Source organism: Oryza glaberrima, chromosome 1, assembly GCF_000147395.1.
Source record: "Oryza glaberrima chromosome 1, OglaRS2, whole genome shotgun sequence".
NCBI classification, from domain to species: Eukaryota; Viridiplantae; Streptophyta; class Magnoliopsida; order Poales; family Poaceae; genus Oryza; species Oryza glaberrima.
This window is the reverse complement of record NC_068326.1, coordinates 36,155,582-36,171,942: the sequence shown is the minus strand read 5'-3', so window position 1 is coordinate 36,171,942 and position 16,361 is coordinate 36,155,582. Positions and strand designations below refer to the sequence as shown.

The 16,361-nt window shown below is 41.3% G+C and overlaps 2 protein-coding genes across 3 annotated transcripts; both read left to right on the top strand.

Moving 5' to 3' along the window:
• Positions 1 to 5,822: 5,822 nt before the first annotated feature.
• LOC127767271 (uncharacterized) lies at positions 5,823 to 10,791 on the top strand. The gene is made up of 14 exons (XM_052292588.1): positions 5,823 to 6,122; positions 6,792 to 6,847; positions 6,971 to 7,145; positions 7,243 to 7,344; positions 7,452 to 7,523; positions 7,894 to 8,010; positions 8,114 to 8,191; positions 8,652 to 8,714; positions 8,809 to 8,905; positions 9,404 to 9,482; positions 9,564 to 9,772; positions 9,890 to 10,035; positions 10,139 to 10,261; positions 10,395 to 10,791. Exons 1-14 carry the CDS (start codon positions 6,033 to 6,035, stop codon positions 10,539 to 10,541), a joined length of 1,554 nt encoding a protein of 517 aa, XP_052148548.1. The 5' UTR covers positions 5,823 to 6,032; the 3' UTR covers positions 10,542 to 10,791.
• A 461-nt stretch (positions 10,792 to 11,252) lies between these two features.
• LOC127755151 (uncharacterized) lies at positions 11,253 to 14,971 on the top strand. 2 transcript variants are annotated; one of them, XM_052280798.1, is made up of 8 exons: positions 11,254 to 11,778; positions 11,892 to 12,322; positions 12,417 to 13,252; positions 13,330 to 13,633; positions 13,704 to 14,142; positions 14,229 to 14,333; positions 14,423 to 14,503; positions 14,582 to 14,971. In XM_052280798.1, the coding sequence occupies exons 2-4, from the start codon at positions 12,284 to 12,286 to the stop codon at positions 13,580 to 13,582; spliced, it is 1,128 nt and encodes a 375-aa protein (XP_052136758.1). In that variant the 5' UTR covers positions 11,254 to 11,778; positions 11,892 to 12,283; the 3' UTR covers positions 13,583 to 13,633; positions 13,704 to 14,142; positions 14,229 to 14,333; positions 14,423 to 14,503; positions 14,582 to 14,971. The 2 variants fall into 2 exon arrangements, with proteins under 2 accessions (XP_052136765.1, XP_052136758.1); XM_052280805.1 differs by lacking the exon at positions 11,892 to 12,322 and having other exon boundaries at positions 11,253 to 11,778.
• The last annotated feature ends 1,390 nt before the right edge of the window (positions 14,972 to 16,361 follow it).

Genomic DNA, 16,361 nt, shown 5'->3' with positions numbered 1-16,361 from the left:
TGCCGCTCAGAATCCGGTTCTGTCATAGCTGGTTAATGGTCAATGGAGAATCAAGAATGGCCGGTGTGGTGATGATGAGGATTGTGTTCTTCGTTCCAATACACACGCAGAAAGAAAAAAAAAAGAAAAGAAATTATCGCCACTTGCGCATCGCCAACAAAGCTCACACGCACATGCATCTACAGGCTAAATCCCTGGCTCATGAGTTGGGCAGGATGCTTTACTCATCTGTACACAAGGGGGTCCCTACGGTCTTTCCATATGCAGATCATGACAGCAATGTAGATCTAACTCAAAAAACAGCTAGCCAGCACAACATTTAGTACGCCACAAAACTGACATCGTGTTGAGTGGTATTGCCATGTTTTTATGTTTAGGGGATTATTATGGCATCCATCTTGAAACTGCCAAAACAATTAAAAAAACTCTCCTGAAACCTGTTCTTTTTTTTCTGAAAAAAATAATCTGCTAGCCTCAGGCTATCACTCATGATCTCTGCCTTGTGGTTTGTGACAATGCGCTCTTTAATCGACTGAAGAAAACACACACACATATGGACTCGTGATTCAGCAACCAATTTATTGTCTCTACTTTTTTAAAAGCAGTGTTGTTCTTCTCCTATCTTACCATCGTAATACCCCAAAATCCGATTAACAAAACAATCTGAAAAACCGGATAGAAAAAAAAACAAAATCCTATAATTTCTATCCCGTTACAACGCACGAGTATATATTGACACTAGTACACCAAGCATCCATGTTTTTTTTCTCAATTTCATTTTTATGAAATATAAACTGTCATTTCCCATACAGGCTTCGTGATAGGCTATTGAATCACAGCATGATCCCATTTGTCGATCTGATGATAATTATTTTCGGCGGTCAATCATGGAAGCATGATTCAAGGACACTGCACAATGTAGTATAAGCTTCCACCTGCCATGTTCTTTTCCAGGATTCAAAGAGTCCCATACGATACCTTAACATGCGCCCTCAATTTTCTAATGCATACGTTGCACGTGATGTGTGCAGCAGATCAGTACTGCTTTGTTAATAATCGCTTGATTAATCCCTCTCTGTTGCTTGTCACCCCGATCTGTGATTAGTTTAAATTAAGTTTTGTTGGATTTGATCTCTCTTGATCCTGAATAGGAGTTGGAGTTGCTTGTTCTATTCCTACAAGCAAGTGATCTTTTAAGCTGGTTGGTGCAGTGATCATTTTCTTGATTTCTCCAGGTCTCGCATGGTAGCTATATATTCAGAATTCTGTCACTATTATGTTAAGAGATTTTGTAGTGGATATTCCAGTGGAACATGCTCCTGGTGTGCAAGATGGATTATAATATGGTATTCTGATTGCAGTTGATAGTAACATAAACTCTTTTTAAATTTTTCGACATCGACAGTAACATTGACTTATACAGCCCAAGTGCTAGGAGTAGGCGAGTAGCTTCTCATGAGAACTTCAGAATTCTCTATCTGCAGAAAACCGCACATAATTGATCATTTGACAACAGATGAATGAATGGCTTTGCAACGGCATTGCTGGCATGTTGAGCCTGGACAGAGAGAACAATCTGTTTGGCTCCATGTCGATTGTCGGAGAAGCCTACTATTGGACAGTTGGACATTTGCTACATAGGACGATGAGAAAATGGTGCTTGTCTGGGAATTTTGAATTCACTCGAACTCAACTGTTTATGTTATATGTTGTGTTATACCATCTCTGTTTTTTTTAATAGACGATGCCATTGACTTTTAGATACATGTTTGACTATTCGTCTTATTCAAAAAAAGTTTACGTGATTATATTCTATTTTGTTGAGAGTTATATTATTACTAAAAGTGCTTTAAGCATGATGTGTATCATATGTATTTATATAAAAATTTTAAATAAGATGAATGATCAATCATCTGTCCAAAAGGCAATGGCATTATCTATAAAAAAATGGAATATGTTTGGATGAGTAATGAGTTGAAGATTTTAGGTGCAGTTGATGAGAAACCAATATTATATTTAGTTGGTGAGAATCTGAGCAAGCTAAAAAAACTAGTTTTTGATGACTAGTATATTTTCTGGATTATGTAACTACATATTCTTAGAATCTCGACCGTTGGAAGCGTTAAAAGATATTGGAAGTAGCTATAGTTGACATTAGCACGCCCTCGAACAAGCCCATAAGCTCTCCCATCGTCATGTGAATTTCCTGTAAAATCTGTTTAGCTGTTGGACTGAATTTCACCAAAACGAAACTGCACTATATGTGAACTGAAGAGCATGTGCGTGCCAGTTTTCTGAAGTGAGGAGAAACGGGGAGCTGTGTGTGTGTGTGTGTGTGGGGGGGGGGGGGGGGGGGGGGGATGCAGCAGGCAAAGACAACGCGATAACAGGCTGTGTTTGACGGCGAAATTGGATAGAGGCTATTTTCTCTGGCCGTTGAGGAGGAGGGATTTTTGGACGCTTCCTCACAACGGGAGACGCCGAGAAGGAGGGGGAGGAGGAGGATCGGCCAGGCGGCCAGCGCGAGACGACGTGCAGATGCGCTTCTACTGGCATCTCTCCCTCTTGTCTGTCCCCGTCCCAGAGTGTTTGTGGAGAGGCATATTTGCTTTCGTTGCTCAAAACTGATGCGTCCGTTACGTGCACACCGGAGGTTGACACGAGGTTTGGAGGATTGGGTTTTTTACGGGTTTGGCATGGTTGGTTTTGATGCTTTATTTAAAAGGTTGTTTTTCTTTGCCTTCCGCTATGTTGCTGGGTAACGATGATTTTTGTTTATGTTAGCGTTCATTTGCTAGAAATAGTACACTTGAAATTGGTGAGAATTATTTTTATCTCGTTATTGATTTGATTTTTATGGCAAAAACACGCGTTGCGAAACTCCATTAATAATAACGTGAATGAATTTATGAGTTTTGATCAAATACAAAGACATAGAGGTACCTGGAAGAGATTGATCTGACTACACAGCAGCGCGACAACATCAAAATAAGTTGTGTTGTTTTTATTGTAACTGTAGCCCACCTACAGCCACAGTCGACTGCATCGTAGTATAGGTGAACAAACCTGACGTACATATGTAGTAAATCATACTTAACTTTAAAACATCTTGTGTTCCATCCTACTTTTGCACAATGCATTTCTTTTTTCATTCTTTCTAAAGAAAACTTTCCCGGTTTTCTTGCAAGCAAAGTGTTTTTTTTTTTCCACAGAGAGCTCTTCCTACCTAAATACCAACATACATGTACATATACACTAACTAACAAATGATGCAACTCACGTCATCATAAACTGGAAGCAGATATTGCCTTAGAAGCTCTTAGATATTTATAGAGAAAAAAAATACAATAATTATAGCAAGAATTTTTCTTAGCATGACCTATCTATTATATTATTAAGATAACCCTAAAAATAGGTATCACGCTTGTTATGAAGCTAAAAATTCCCATATTATTTGGAGAAAAAGAAAATGTTAGATCATGATGTGTCCGAATTATAGCGGTGTAGATTGATTGATATAGTTGTATTAAAAAAGACAATTATATAATAGAAATAGAAGTTAAGAGTTGTATATAAAATCTAAGCTATAGAAATAGAATCTAAGAGTTGTACATGATATCCGAATCTTATAGAAAATAGAAGGTAAAAGTAATATATGAAATCCAAATATATTTCTAGTACCTATAAAAAAATCAGAGTTGTATATTAAACCTAACTTTACATGTATTATCTTGTTTGATGAATTTTTGTGCTAAAAATTCATAGAAGATATAATAAATTATTGGGCATTTAATTTTATATGAAAATATTTTTTGCAACTCAATTTTACTGAATACATACCAGACGTGTATCTATGACATATGGGCCTAGAAAATTCAAATATTATGATATTGGACTCGTTTTGTTGTATAATTTGAATAGAAAGTGATGGTTCAAATGGATTTTAAATCCGATGTACCATTTAAAAGATTGGAGCTATTAAAATAAAAGAAATAAGCAAGTGCTATCGTTACTTGCTTTGCTACGTGAGGATCATTATCTCTAATTTAGAAATTGACAGTGGCGATTAAACACATGGGGCCCACTGTCATTAGCCATGTTAATCACATCATTATCTCCAGACTTCAGTACACGTCGACGGATTGGCTCGTCTTTGCATCGGCTTATCACGAAGATTGGCGCGGGCGTTGGAAATTCGGAGGCGGTTTTCGTCGCCGCTGCCTATATAAGGAGCAGACCCCATCTGGAGCCGGGAACGCTGACGACGCCACAGGAGACACCCAACCACCATTTTCATTCATCCCATTCCTCTTAGTATATTAGAAAAATCAGGAGAGGAGATTGAAGCCGGCCGGTGATAGCAAACCGGCGCCGCTGCGGAGAGAATTAAACACCGCAGCCGACGTTCTTCGTCAAGTCGATTCATTTATCGACAACATGCCGCCATTCAGGATATTTGCGCTGGATGGTGAGCACATTGAATAAATATTAATTTTCTAGATTAAACACAATAGATGTTCGGTCCTTATTGGCGATCGGAACATCTGCGTGTTTTTAATCTATCTTGATCTCGATGATTAAAGCCAGATCAATGAGAGCCGAAACACGGTTATCATCAAACTCCATTTATACAATCAATGGTATAAGGCTGGTCCGGTCCTCATTGGCGATTGGATTATCCGAATACTATTTGATATTTTCTATGCTCAAAACTAGATGTCCGACCCTCATTGGAGATTGGATCATCTATTTGTTACTATGATACCGATAGCAATGGCGCTAGATATGTCCAACTTTCATTGGTGATTGGACAATCTAAGCGGTGTTTTACAAAATATATTTTGCTACCATGCACACGCATGGGAGTTATTCGTGGTCTTTGGAAGATAAAAATTATGGCCGAGTATTTACGAGGCCGGTGTCACAATATTATTAACATGTCCAAACAGACAGGAATGGATACACGTTACTAGGTTCCGACGAGGCAAAAGTAACGATATATCCACATCTAATAAAGGCCGGCATATATGACTGGGCACCGATGAGGCAAAAGTCATCCCCTTTATTATGATGATTCATGTATGGACGTGGTGATAATATATTGTGACCGGGTTTCATCAAAACAAAGCCACCTATATCACAATTATCATTACATCTCCGTATCAACCTCAACCTTCGGCGAGCAATTAATTTTGAAGATGATGATCACAAAGCGCAGCTTAATCGGAGGTATTCCATAGTCTCGTCCTGTGGATGTAATTAACCGGTAGCCTCGTTGCTAGGCATCGGGAATCAGTGGACTGCACGCAATCTCCAGTCAGCATACCTCTCCATTAAGCATTCCTCGTGAAGGCAAAAGGCGAACTCCTGTGGGAGCCCTCATGTATTTGTAAACATTCATGTTAATGAATGATGATTAATAAAAATACAGGGTTTCCCTATTTTCTGTGTGTTCGTTGTTTTGTTTTCATCAAACATATCTAGCTCACTCCACGTAAAAATGCACGGGGTAATCTCCTACTGTCTCCGTCCTAAAATATAATAAATTTTAGCTATAAATCTAGATATATAATTGTCCAGATTCATAGCTAAAAATGCTTATAGGACATAGGGCGAAGTAGACACAAGGTGAACAAATGGACAACAAATGCTGTGTAATAATCCGTGTACGTGTAGCAGCTCCAATTCAAAAAACGAAGAGCTGTGGGGCCAGAAGCATTTTGGGAAGGAGGGCCGGACCGGAGCCCTAAATCACAGAGACTACCCAAAGCCCAAATCAACCCAGCCGCGCCGCATCACACACCACACCACCGCGCTGCGCTGCGGCCGCGCATACAAATTTCCGACGCGACGGTCACCCTAAGCTTCCTTCCTTCGGTTTCTTACCGCTCAGGAGATCCAGCGAGAGACGCCGTTCCCACGCGCGGCTCCTCTCGCTCCTCCTCCTCCCCGGAAGCGTCTAGAAGCTTCGGGAGGGAACCCGCCCGCGCGCCCCCCCGCCCGCGAGGGAGGGGACGCCGCCGCCGCCGGCAATGGCGGCAATGGAGGCCGCCGCCGACGCGGTGCTCGCCGCCGCGAGCCGCGCCTTCTGCGGCCCCGCCGCCGTCTTCATCCAGATCCAGGTGAGCGAGCGCCCCCTCCTTCACTCCGCATTGCGTCGGAATTGTTCCCGGGAGCAGCGGGGAGGGCGCCGAAATTTCGAACTGTTCTGTTACTATCGGTGCCTTTTTTTTGGGGGAGTAATTTTGGGCGGAGAGGTTGGTTTTCCGTACGAATTGGAACTTAGGTGAGGTTCTACCAGTGCTTGTAATTTGATCCTGTATGCGGTGAGGGCTCAAGTAGTTGTGTAGATGGAACTTGGACGGTTTCGTAGCGAGGAACAACTTGTGTGTGCTTTCCATTGGATATGGCGATCTGTCAACTTTGATTTCTGCGAATCAAGCCAGCAAGTATTTGCATATATGTCACTCCATTGGTGTCTACTTTGTTAATTTGTCGGTTTCGTTCCGACAAGCCATTACGATCTCAACTTCTCCTACACATGTTCTGTGTGTAATTCGCTACCAATTTTAGGCTAGTTGGCATTTCTTTGATCCATATTTGCGTGTCCATGTGAATATGACATGGTATATCTTGTAGTTCTAGTTCATATTGAAGTTTAAACTTTATCCTGAAGCTGATTACCTGGTATCATAATTTTTCTTTCCAGTGCTTCACTCCTACTTGTACATTATGTACTGTACTGTAGCTCGCTTCTTGTTTCTAATGCAATTTTTCTGTGATTTATACAGGGGTGCCTCATCTGTTTAACTCTTGGTCTTGGATGGGCTGTTGCTGCACTTGTTAGGTAGCGTGGACCTTCAATATAACCATTCTATAATCACTTTTTTTTTTCTTTCGTCATCTTTTAGCATAGCGATCAATCGAACATTAACTCATTATAGTTCGCTATTCTGTTTTTTCGTACTAGAAAAAAAGAAATACGGAGGATGAGGCGCAGAATTGTAGATGGGAATAGTTTTGCATTTCTTTGTGATGATGTCAATGAGCTTGAGCACTCTGTTCAAGAGAAATTACCTAGGGTCTCTGTAATCATGCCGTTGAAGGGCTTTGGTGAACATAATTTGCAAAATTGGAGAACTCAGGTATGGACAGACTGCAATGGTAGTTATGACTTATGACCTTTGTTGTTCATGATGTTAAATACTGGAGTATATGTTATTAACAAAAAAAATAATACAGATCACATCTCTTTATGGGGGGCCACTGGAATTCCTATTTGTAGTAGAAAGCAAAGATGATCCAGCTTATCATGCTGTTTCACGTTTGATAGCAGAATACAAGGTAAGCAGAAAACCTTACAAGTAATAACTAATAGTGTTATTCTCCAACACCTGTCTGTAACTCTCTTTATCTGTTGTAATAACCTTGTTAGTTCATATGATTTTCAGGACAAGTTGGAGGCAAAGGTGGTTGTAGCTGGGCTCTCAACAACATGTAGCCAGAAAATCCATAATCAGTTAGTACGTAAATCACTTCATTCTCGCCCTTGATGTGTTATCCTTTTTCACTATGCAAAGCTGGAGCTTCTCTAGGTCATTCTAAACACATGTACTTGCATGTTATATTCATAACTGAGTACTGTTAGAAACTGAAAATACACTAATAGTTTCTCACACTTTTATCAACTAAAGAACCTGACTGCCTGAGGAGTCAATAAGCTGTATGTGCTATGCCTTGCGAGCATTGGATGCCAAATTGAAAATGGGACTCAAAGTCATAAGATCTAAGTTTTCAGCAGTTAAATAGTATCATCTTTTGATTTTTGTCTATTTACCAACCAAGCATGATGAGTTGACAGGGTAATGAATTTCTACTGATGCATTGAAATAGATTGGCGTTGAAAAGATGCATAAGGACAGCAAATATGTTTTGTTTCTGGATGATGATGTGAGACTGCACCCTGGGACAATTGGAGCTCTCACAAAAGAAATGGAGAAAAATCCTGAGGTTTGCTTATCCTGAATCTCTCTTTCCCTGGTTCCCTCCTTAACTGAATGTTTTTCTTATGCCTCTCTCTCAACTTAACTGGGTATTTGCTTGCATCTACCAGATATTCATCCAAACTGGCTACCCCCTTGACTTACCTTCTGGCAGCTTGGGAAGCTATTGCATATACGAGTATCACATGGTATGTTTGTTTCTTGTGATATTAGCTGTCCTGCAAAGTTTTCATTTTGACGAGGTTAAGTACAAGAAAGTTCAATTCTAATTTATATCCAACAAAGGTTTTTCTGCAGATAAAATTGCTGATTCTGGTTACATAATACAAGTGAAACTTCTTGTGCAATAAAAAAATCTTTAATATCTGCCCTCTTCTGCATGGCAAAAAAATTTGATCTTCATAATTTTAGTTTACCAAAAAAAATGCACTGAAGGAACTGTTGTAATATCTGACTGTTGTGGTTTCCATTCTGCTGTTAATTTGGTTAGCTACATTAAAGTTTTTCTGTAAGCGCATCTAATGCTGTCAAGGTAGTCTTTATTTTTCTGTTTTCGTAAGCTAGTTATTTAGTTCTGTATCTCCCTATTTTTATTTTTTATTTTTATTTTTTACTCTTTTCGATTTACTAATAAAGACCATATTGCAGCCTTGTTCAATTGGATTTGCAACTGGTGGGAAGACTTTCTTTTTGTGGGGTGGCTGCATGATGGTATGTTGACCCTCTCCCCCAAAAGGGGTATTACCTTGTTTCACATAAGTTTTAGATTTGCTGTTGTGCTGTTGCTAAGACAAGTATATTTTAGATGCATGCTGATGATTTTCGGCAAGACCTATATGGCGTCGTCAGTGGATTAAGAGATGGTGGTTACTCAGATGATATGACCCTTGCTGCAATAGCCGGTATTGTTTTTACCTACTAGATTTTGTTTCTTTTGTTGTATAGCTCCAAAATTTAATAAATTTTGAAATACAATTCGTACCTTGTTTATATCCTTCGAGGCATCATGCAACAGTAATTTATTCTTCTTGTTTGGGGCTTTGGATTTTCTCCTGTTTAAAGATTTGTGCTATTCTCAGTAGTGCATTTTGGCCACAGTCCAAACAGCATTTTTTCCGTAAATAGGCTGAATTTCTTTATGTGATTGGCTTAATTGTGGTCACTTTACCTAAACCAACTTGTAAGTGAATTTGGCTAATGAGGCCCACTATCATTTGTTCAGTCCCATATGGCTTATTTCATAAAGGGATGGACTTCCTCTCCCTATATAAGATGGATAGGGCTGCTTGTTGCTATCATGCCCAAAGGCATAACAGGGGGGAAACATGGGGACTACATCTCGTCTTCTTTTATACTCAACTGAGAAACCCCATTACCGTAACAGCGTAACTCATTTACAGGGCAGCATAAAAGGCTCATATCTTCACCACCTGTTGCAGTGTTTCCACACCCTCTTTCAAGTGATCTTAGTTTCTCCAGGTACTACAAATTTCATATTGTAACCTTATGTATAGGCAACAAATTATCCCTTTTACATACATATGCTCTATCTTTATGCAGATACTGGAATTACCTAAGGAAACAAACTTTTGTTCTTGAATCATATGTATCAAAGGTTAACTGGATGATGAACCGTGCACTATTTGCATCGCACTGCTATTTGTCCTGGGGATTTGTTTGGCCCTATATCATGGCTTTGGTACATGTTGTGGTTGCTCTGAGAGCACCATACAGTGAAATTGTAAAGGATGCATCAAACTCATCTTGCGGTCAGTGCATGCCTTTCCCTCTAAGATCTACTAAAGCTGTTGGATATTTATTTCTAGTTCTAACAAATGCACGTTCATCTCCCTGTGGTCTCTCATCAGACTTTTTTGTGTGTTCAGGTCTGAAACTAGTTTGCTGCTTGTTAATATGCACTCTCACAGAACTTGTTTCAATGTGGAATTTGACAAAGGTGGAAATTCAACTGTGCAACATGTTGTCTCCCGAAGGGCCAAAAGTCTCTCTTGGTTCTTATAACTGGGGACTCGTGAGTTTCCCTTTCAACGCACCTACTTATTTATTATTTAGTTATCTTGCTTTTCCTATTATCATGATTTGTAACTTTGTTTTGGTTGAACTTTCAATTTTAGGTCTTCATAGCTGTGTTGGTAGACAACTTTCTCTACCCTATATCTGCATTCAGGTCTCATTTTTCCCAATCAATCAATTGGTCTGGTATCAGGTACCACCTGAAAGATGGGAAAATAAGCAAGGTACTCAACATATTATGTACATTTTTCCTTTGATGACAAACCATTTTCTTTGCAATCTTTTAAGAAACCCACCTGGTAAATTGTCCTCTGTTTGAGTCCTATACAACTAATCTAAATTGTTATGGTCGTGCAGATCGAGAGAGAGAACAAATTGAAGTATACTGATCTTGGTGGGAAGCATCTGTATGGCAAGAGGACATACCCTTCCAAAACATCATTGCTTGGTTACTTGTCTAGAACTGTAGCGCAATGGCACCAGCCCAAGAAGTATGATGTCTAGGAAGGCAAACCAGAAATTTAGGCCTCAATTTAGGCCTTGTTGTACACTCCTTTTTGGTCTCCATCTTCTTTTTTCTTTTCTTCTTTGATTGTCTATTGATTGCTAGGCTCTCATTCATATTGAATTTGGTGTTCAAGCAGTGTCATATCAAAGGTTTGCACCTCATAGTTCTTGTAACAGTATAGATATGTAACATCTGATCGAAGAAGTGAAATGCTTCATACTTGTTCCGTTCTCGGTTCTGCTTTTATGATCATTGTTCGTTGCCCTTTTGTTTCAGAGAATGGAACAGGTGCGATTTGATCTATGAATTCTGGCCGTTAGCTGCTGTACTTGGTGTGGTTACATCAACTTGTTCTGACGGCAATTTGATAAGCAAAACCTCGTTAGGTCATATACTTTGTAGCCTGACAGCGTATGCAAACATAATGGCCACTACTCCGTATTTAATTCATTGGAATGAATTAAAAATTAGAGAGAATCCATTCAGTACCACTGAGTTCGTCAAGGTTCAACAATATACCACCGACTTTGTCAACATCCATTATATACCATCATCTTTGCTTTAACCTCTACAATTTATCATCGCCGTCCACAGTCCGTTAGCTATACTCCGTTTGTACTGTTATATTTTTCCGTAATGACCGAAATGCCCTTTGAGTCATCTAACCCTAACCAGTCAATCCTCTCCAGCGCCCAGTCAATCCTCTCTTCCATCCCTTCCTAGCACTAGCACCAGCGCCGCCACGCAACCTCCGCGTCGCATCTCCGCCCGCCGCCGCAGCTCTGCCCGCCGCCGCGCCGCATCTCCGCCCCCCTCCCCGCTGCATCTCTGCCCCCTCTCCCCCCGGCTGCCCCCCGACCCTCTCGCCGCTATGGGCGGCCCTACTCCAACGGGTGAGCCGCCTCCCTCCCTATCGTCGTCCCCAATGCGACAGCCGTCCCCGGTGCCGCCCCGACCGCCGGCCCTGGCGCCGCCACAACCGCCGGCCCCAGCGCCTCCACAACCGCCGGCCACGGCGCCTCCATCCCTTGTGCCGCTGCTGCTGGTGGTGCCGTCGTCGTCGTCGAATGAGGTGCTGCCGACGGGAGAAAATGCCCATGTGCTGCCGATGGGAGAAGATGCCCCTATGCTGCCGATGGGAGAAGATGCCCTTATGCTGCCGCCATCGTCGTCAAAGGAAGTCGTCCCGGTGCCGATTGCCGTTGTTGCTCCCTCCGTTGGCATCCAAGATGGGTAATTTCCCCTCTCCTAAACTTGTATGTTGTGCATTTATGGTTCCTAGACTTGTATATTTGTGCATTTCTGGTTTTGGTTGTTAAGTTTATTTCCAATGTGTGGATCCACAGGGTGGATCCATATTCCACTTATGTTCTCACGGTGAGAATTATTCGCGCGGGCAGTAGATTTGAGGGTGCATGGGTGTTTGATTGGACAATTGATTCCGACACCACTAATTTTAAAGACTTTGTTGATGACATTTGTGAGAAGTATCCATGGGGCATAGATGAAACTGTAACAGTGCAGTACCTTGATAGTGGTTTGAATCTGTTTTGCACAATATCTTCTGATAATGATTTGATGACAATGTTAAAGTGTTTTGGGCAAAATAAAACTGGTGATGTGTTTATCACAATTAATGGTTCAAGTGATGAGTCCATCATTGGCAAGCTGTGTACACCATCAGTTCCTATCCCCTCTCAGGCATGTATTTCTCAGATCAGTAATGAACCATTAGAGGATGGTAATTTGGCAGATAACATGGTGGACACATTTTAAGGTAACCTGGATGGTCTTATGTTTTTTTTTGTGTGATGATATCTTCTATATAATTGCACCTGACTTTTATTTCTTTTTTGTGTATCCATGTGTAGGTCAAGGTTCATGTGGCTGACCATGAGTGTGCAAGCACTAGAAGAGATGAGAAGTTGAAGAGGGCATCCAAGGCATGGATATGTGAGAGGGTGATTGAATGGATGAGGGAAGACCCAAGTGTTGGAACTGCCGAGTTAGTAAGGAGGATAAAAGAACACCACAAGATAAATGTCAACTACAAGAGAGTGTGGACTGGTCAAGAATTAGCACGTAAAAGGTTGTTTGGTGATTGGGACAGCAGCTTTGACAAGCTATATAGGTGGAAGGGAGAAATTGAGAAGAGGTGTCCAGGAAGTTTAATATCTATTGACCACATGACATTCAAGGAGAAGCGAAGGTTCACAAGAATGTTTGTAGCTTTCAAGCCATGCATTGATGGGTTTAGAGCTGGTTGTAGGCCTTACTTGGCAATCGACAGCACTCATTTGACAGGGAAATATAGAGGCCAATTAGCAACAGCTTGTGCAATTGATGGCCACAATTGGCTATACCCAGTGGCTTATGGCATCATTGATTCAGAAACAAGTGAGAATTGGATTTGGTTCATGGAGAAATTGCGGTTGGCCATTGGTAACATGGATGATTTAGCAATATGCACAGATGCAGGCAAAGGGATTGATTTTGCTGTTGAGGAGGTCTTTGAGGGCGTAGAGCATCGAGAATGTATGCGTCACCTAGTTACCAACTTCAAGCTAAAGTTCCATGGCAAAGTTTTTGATGAACATTTGTGGCCAGCTGCATATGCATGGACAGAACAGTCTCACTCCTATCACATGGGAAAAATTGAGGCTGCTAAGCCAGAAGCAATATTATACTTGAATCAACACCACCCAAGGTAACTTAATTCTCATATGTTCATGCATTACTTGATGCTCCCTGCTCATGCATTACTTAATTCCATCTTCCTTTTAGGTTATGGTCTAGAAGCAAGTTCTCTTCTGCCTCAAAGGTTGATTATGTTACCAATAATCTTGCTGAAAGCTTTAATAACTGGATCAATAAGCACAAAGGCCTGATGTTATTTGAGTTGATGGACAAGATCAGAAGAAAGACTATGAAGATGTTTCAAAAAAGGAAAAAGCTTGCCAACAAGCTGCAAGGACAGATTATACTCCCAAGTGTGATGAGAGAGTTGAATGCTAAATCAAGAGAGATCTGGACTTAGATGTTGATAGGAGTGATGATTTGGAAGCTGAAGTTACTGAGAAATCTCCAGGTTAGTATTTCAGTCATTGTTTTAGTCTAAAATGTGCACTTTTATAGTTACTTATGGGCTGTATACTTAGGTGGGAAGAGGCATGTGGTGAACTTGGAAGAAAAAACATGCACATGCAGAGAATGGCAAGTTTTCGGAAAGCCTTGTATACACGCATTGTCGTTCATAACATCAGTGAGGGGTTTGCACATAGACTCTTTTGTAGATGAATGCTATAGTGTGGCTAAGTTTGCAGCTGCATATACTCCACGTATTCCTAGTCTTACTGACATGTCACAATGGCCAGAGAGTACACATGGCTTCTTTCTTTATCCACCAATTTTAAAGAGAAGTGCAGGTAGACCTAGGAATAGAAGGTGTAAGGGTGGAGCTGAAGGGAAAGGCACTAGTAAGGGTAGGTCAGGTAGCCAAAAATGCCCTATTTGCCACAACTTTGGTCATAGATGGCAGACATGCAAAGAAGCTGATCCAGATGCTAAGGAAGCATATGCTCTTTCAGCAAAAACAAGGTATTTTCCTTCCTCTATTTGATTTCAGCATTCATTACATTGCTATAAGAGACTTGTTATAATTGTTGTCAAATCAATCGATCTAGGCAAAAGAGAAAGAAAACAACACCATCAAATTCAAGTACATGTGCTGCCAATACAGTACAAATTGTCACTTCAACTTCAACTCCAACTTTGGTTGGCCCACCAAGGTAACTAGTATAACTTAAATCTAATCACATGGTACTCCTTTTCACTTCAATTTCGTAAATCTGATCATTAGTTCTTCGTTTTGGTGTAGCAAAAAGAAGAGGGCAGCTGCACCTGATAGTTCTAGTTGTAATTTAACTACTTGTGCAAATGCAAATGCTACATCAGTGAGGTATACAATTCAAATGTTTTTAATTCCTATATTGTGTTGTGCCTATTCTAATATATGCATGACCTTCTTTCCTTGTAGTTCAAGTGGCCCAAATCAAACACAAAACCAATGTGCTCTCCTTCCTGTAACAGTAACAGAAGCGAGCACACCACCACCAAAAGCAAAGGCCAAGGGGAAAAATAAGGCCATAACAGCACTACCAGATAGCCCATCTATGTCAACTAGAAGTAAGAAGAAATTGACATCAACTAGCCCATCCATGTCAACTAGAAGCAAGAGGAAATTAATTTGATGTTACATGTTGTGGTTTCTATCCTGGGATATGTGCTTGTAACATCTGTGCCATTTAACTTATTTATTTAGCTTTTGTAATGTTGAACTTGCTTATGCCAAACTTGGACATTGGATATTATGCACCTTACTGTCAAATTGTGCTATGCACCTTTTATGGATGAATTTCCTTGCCCACATGCTGTATTGCCCACATGCTGTACATTATTCATACACCTATTATATCCTCATTATTATTTCTAATCATGTTGAGATATTTTTCACATGTGTAGTCATGTTGTACATTCTCTCAGTTATTATCACTCCCAGAACCCTACTTGGCATGGTTATAGTGTTACTGGTCTTGACACGTCCTAAGGGCATATTTGTCTTTTTCTCAATGCAACTTAACAGTTTGTAGCTGTGATGGTAAATTGTAGAGGTTAAAGCAAAGGCGATGGTATATAATGGATGTTGACAAAGTCGGTGGTATATTGATGAACCTTGACGAACTCAGTGGTACTGAGTGGATTCTCTCTGAAAATTAAGAGCAAGGCCCATCTTTAGAACTTTCCTGCGGTGCAGTCGAGACTAGATAGCCATTGGAACTAGAGTAGAAAAGGTATATAAGCGGCCCTCTTCTATGAATCTGTTTTTAGACAACTTATTATAGGCGTCAACTGAGTACGATCCAAATTCTGATTTCAATATTGGAGACTTAAGTCCCAACTGGCTACCGAAAATAGAATAAAGTCGTCGAACGATGAGTTGAACTGGCTTCCCTCGCATAAACGAGAATAATTATCGCAAGATTCTCGATCAAGTCGGCGTTTCAACTAAAAAATGTTTGGAAGCAAAATGATACTTGATCTTGTACTCCTCCAGGTCCTGCACCGGCGCACGTCGCCACTCATCAGAAACGCCCGTTCGTATCATAATTGCCCATGGCGTTTTCAGCTTTCAGGTCCCTGTCGGGCTCGTTGCCGGATAAACCAGATTATTCCAAGCTGCTGTTTGTTCTACGTCCAACTTGTCGAAGCATCCATTTGATTTCGAGGCCGACGCGGCGCCGATTGTGACCGGCGCCGGCGCGATATGCAAAATTACCACTAGTGACCTACTATCGCTGCTGTCTCGTACAGTCGTACTCGTACTCCCTCGGCCTTTCGTTTTTCACATTCCCGTCTATTACCCTGTTCGTTTGTGCCCGGAAGGAAAAGCTAAAGCTTCGATCGTGACGGGTTGATGCGCGACTACGTCATGCGAGTATGCGCTTGCCGTCCAGCGAATGGCGTACGTGGCGATGCACCACGGCCACTAGCCAATAGCCATATCGTAGCGCACGCGATTCCGGCATGTTCAGTTATTCACCGTTTCACCTGTGTCATGGCGAGCGGAATCACGCCGGATCGTATTGGCGTGGCGTTACGTACCCCCACAAGCGCGGAGCACGTCTCGCGTTGGCGTTGCACGTCGAATCGCCGAAAGGAAACGGGCTCACGAGGTCACGAGGAAGAGGGAGTCGCACGCACCGCGCCGCACAGATGGGTGGTGGGGAGGCGGGGGCTGAGACGGAGGAAAACCGGGC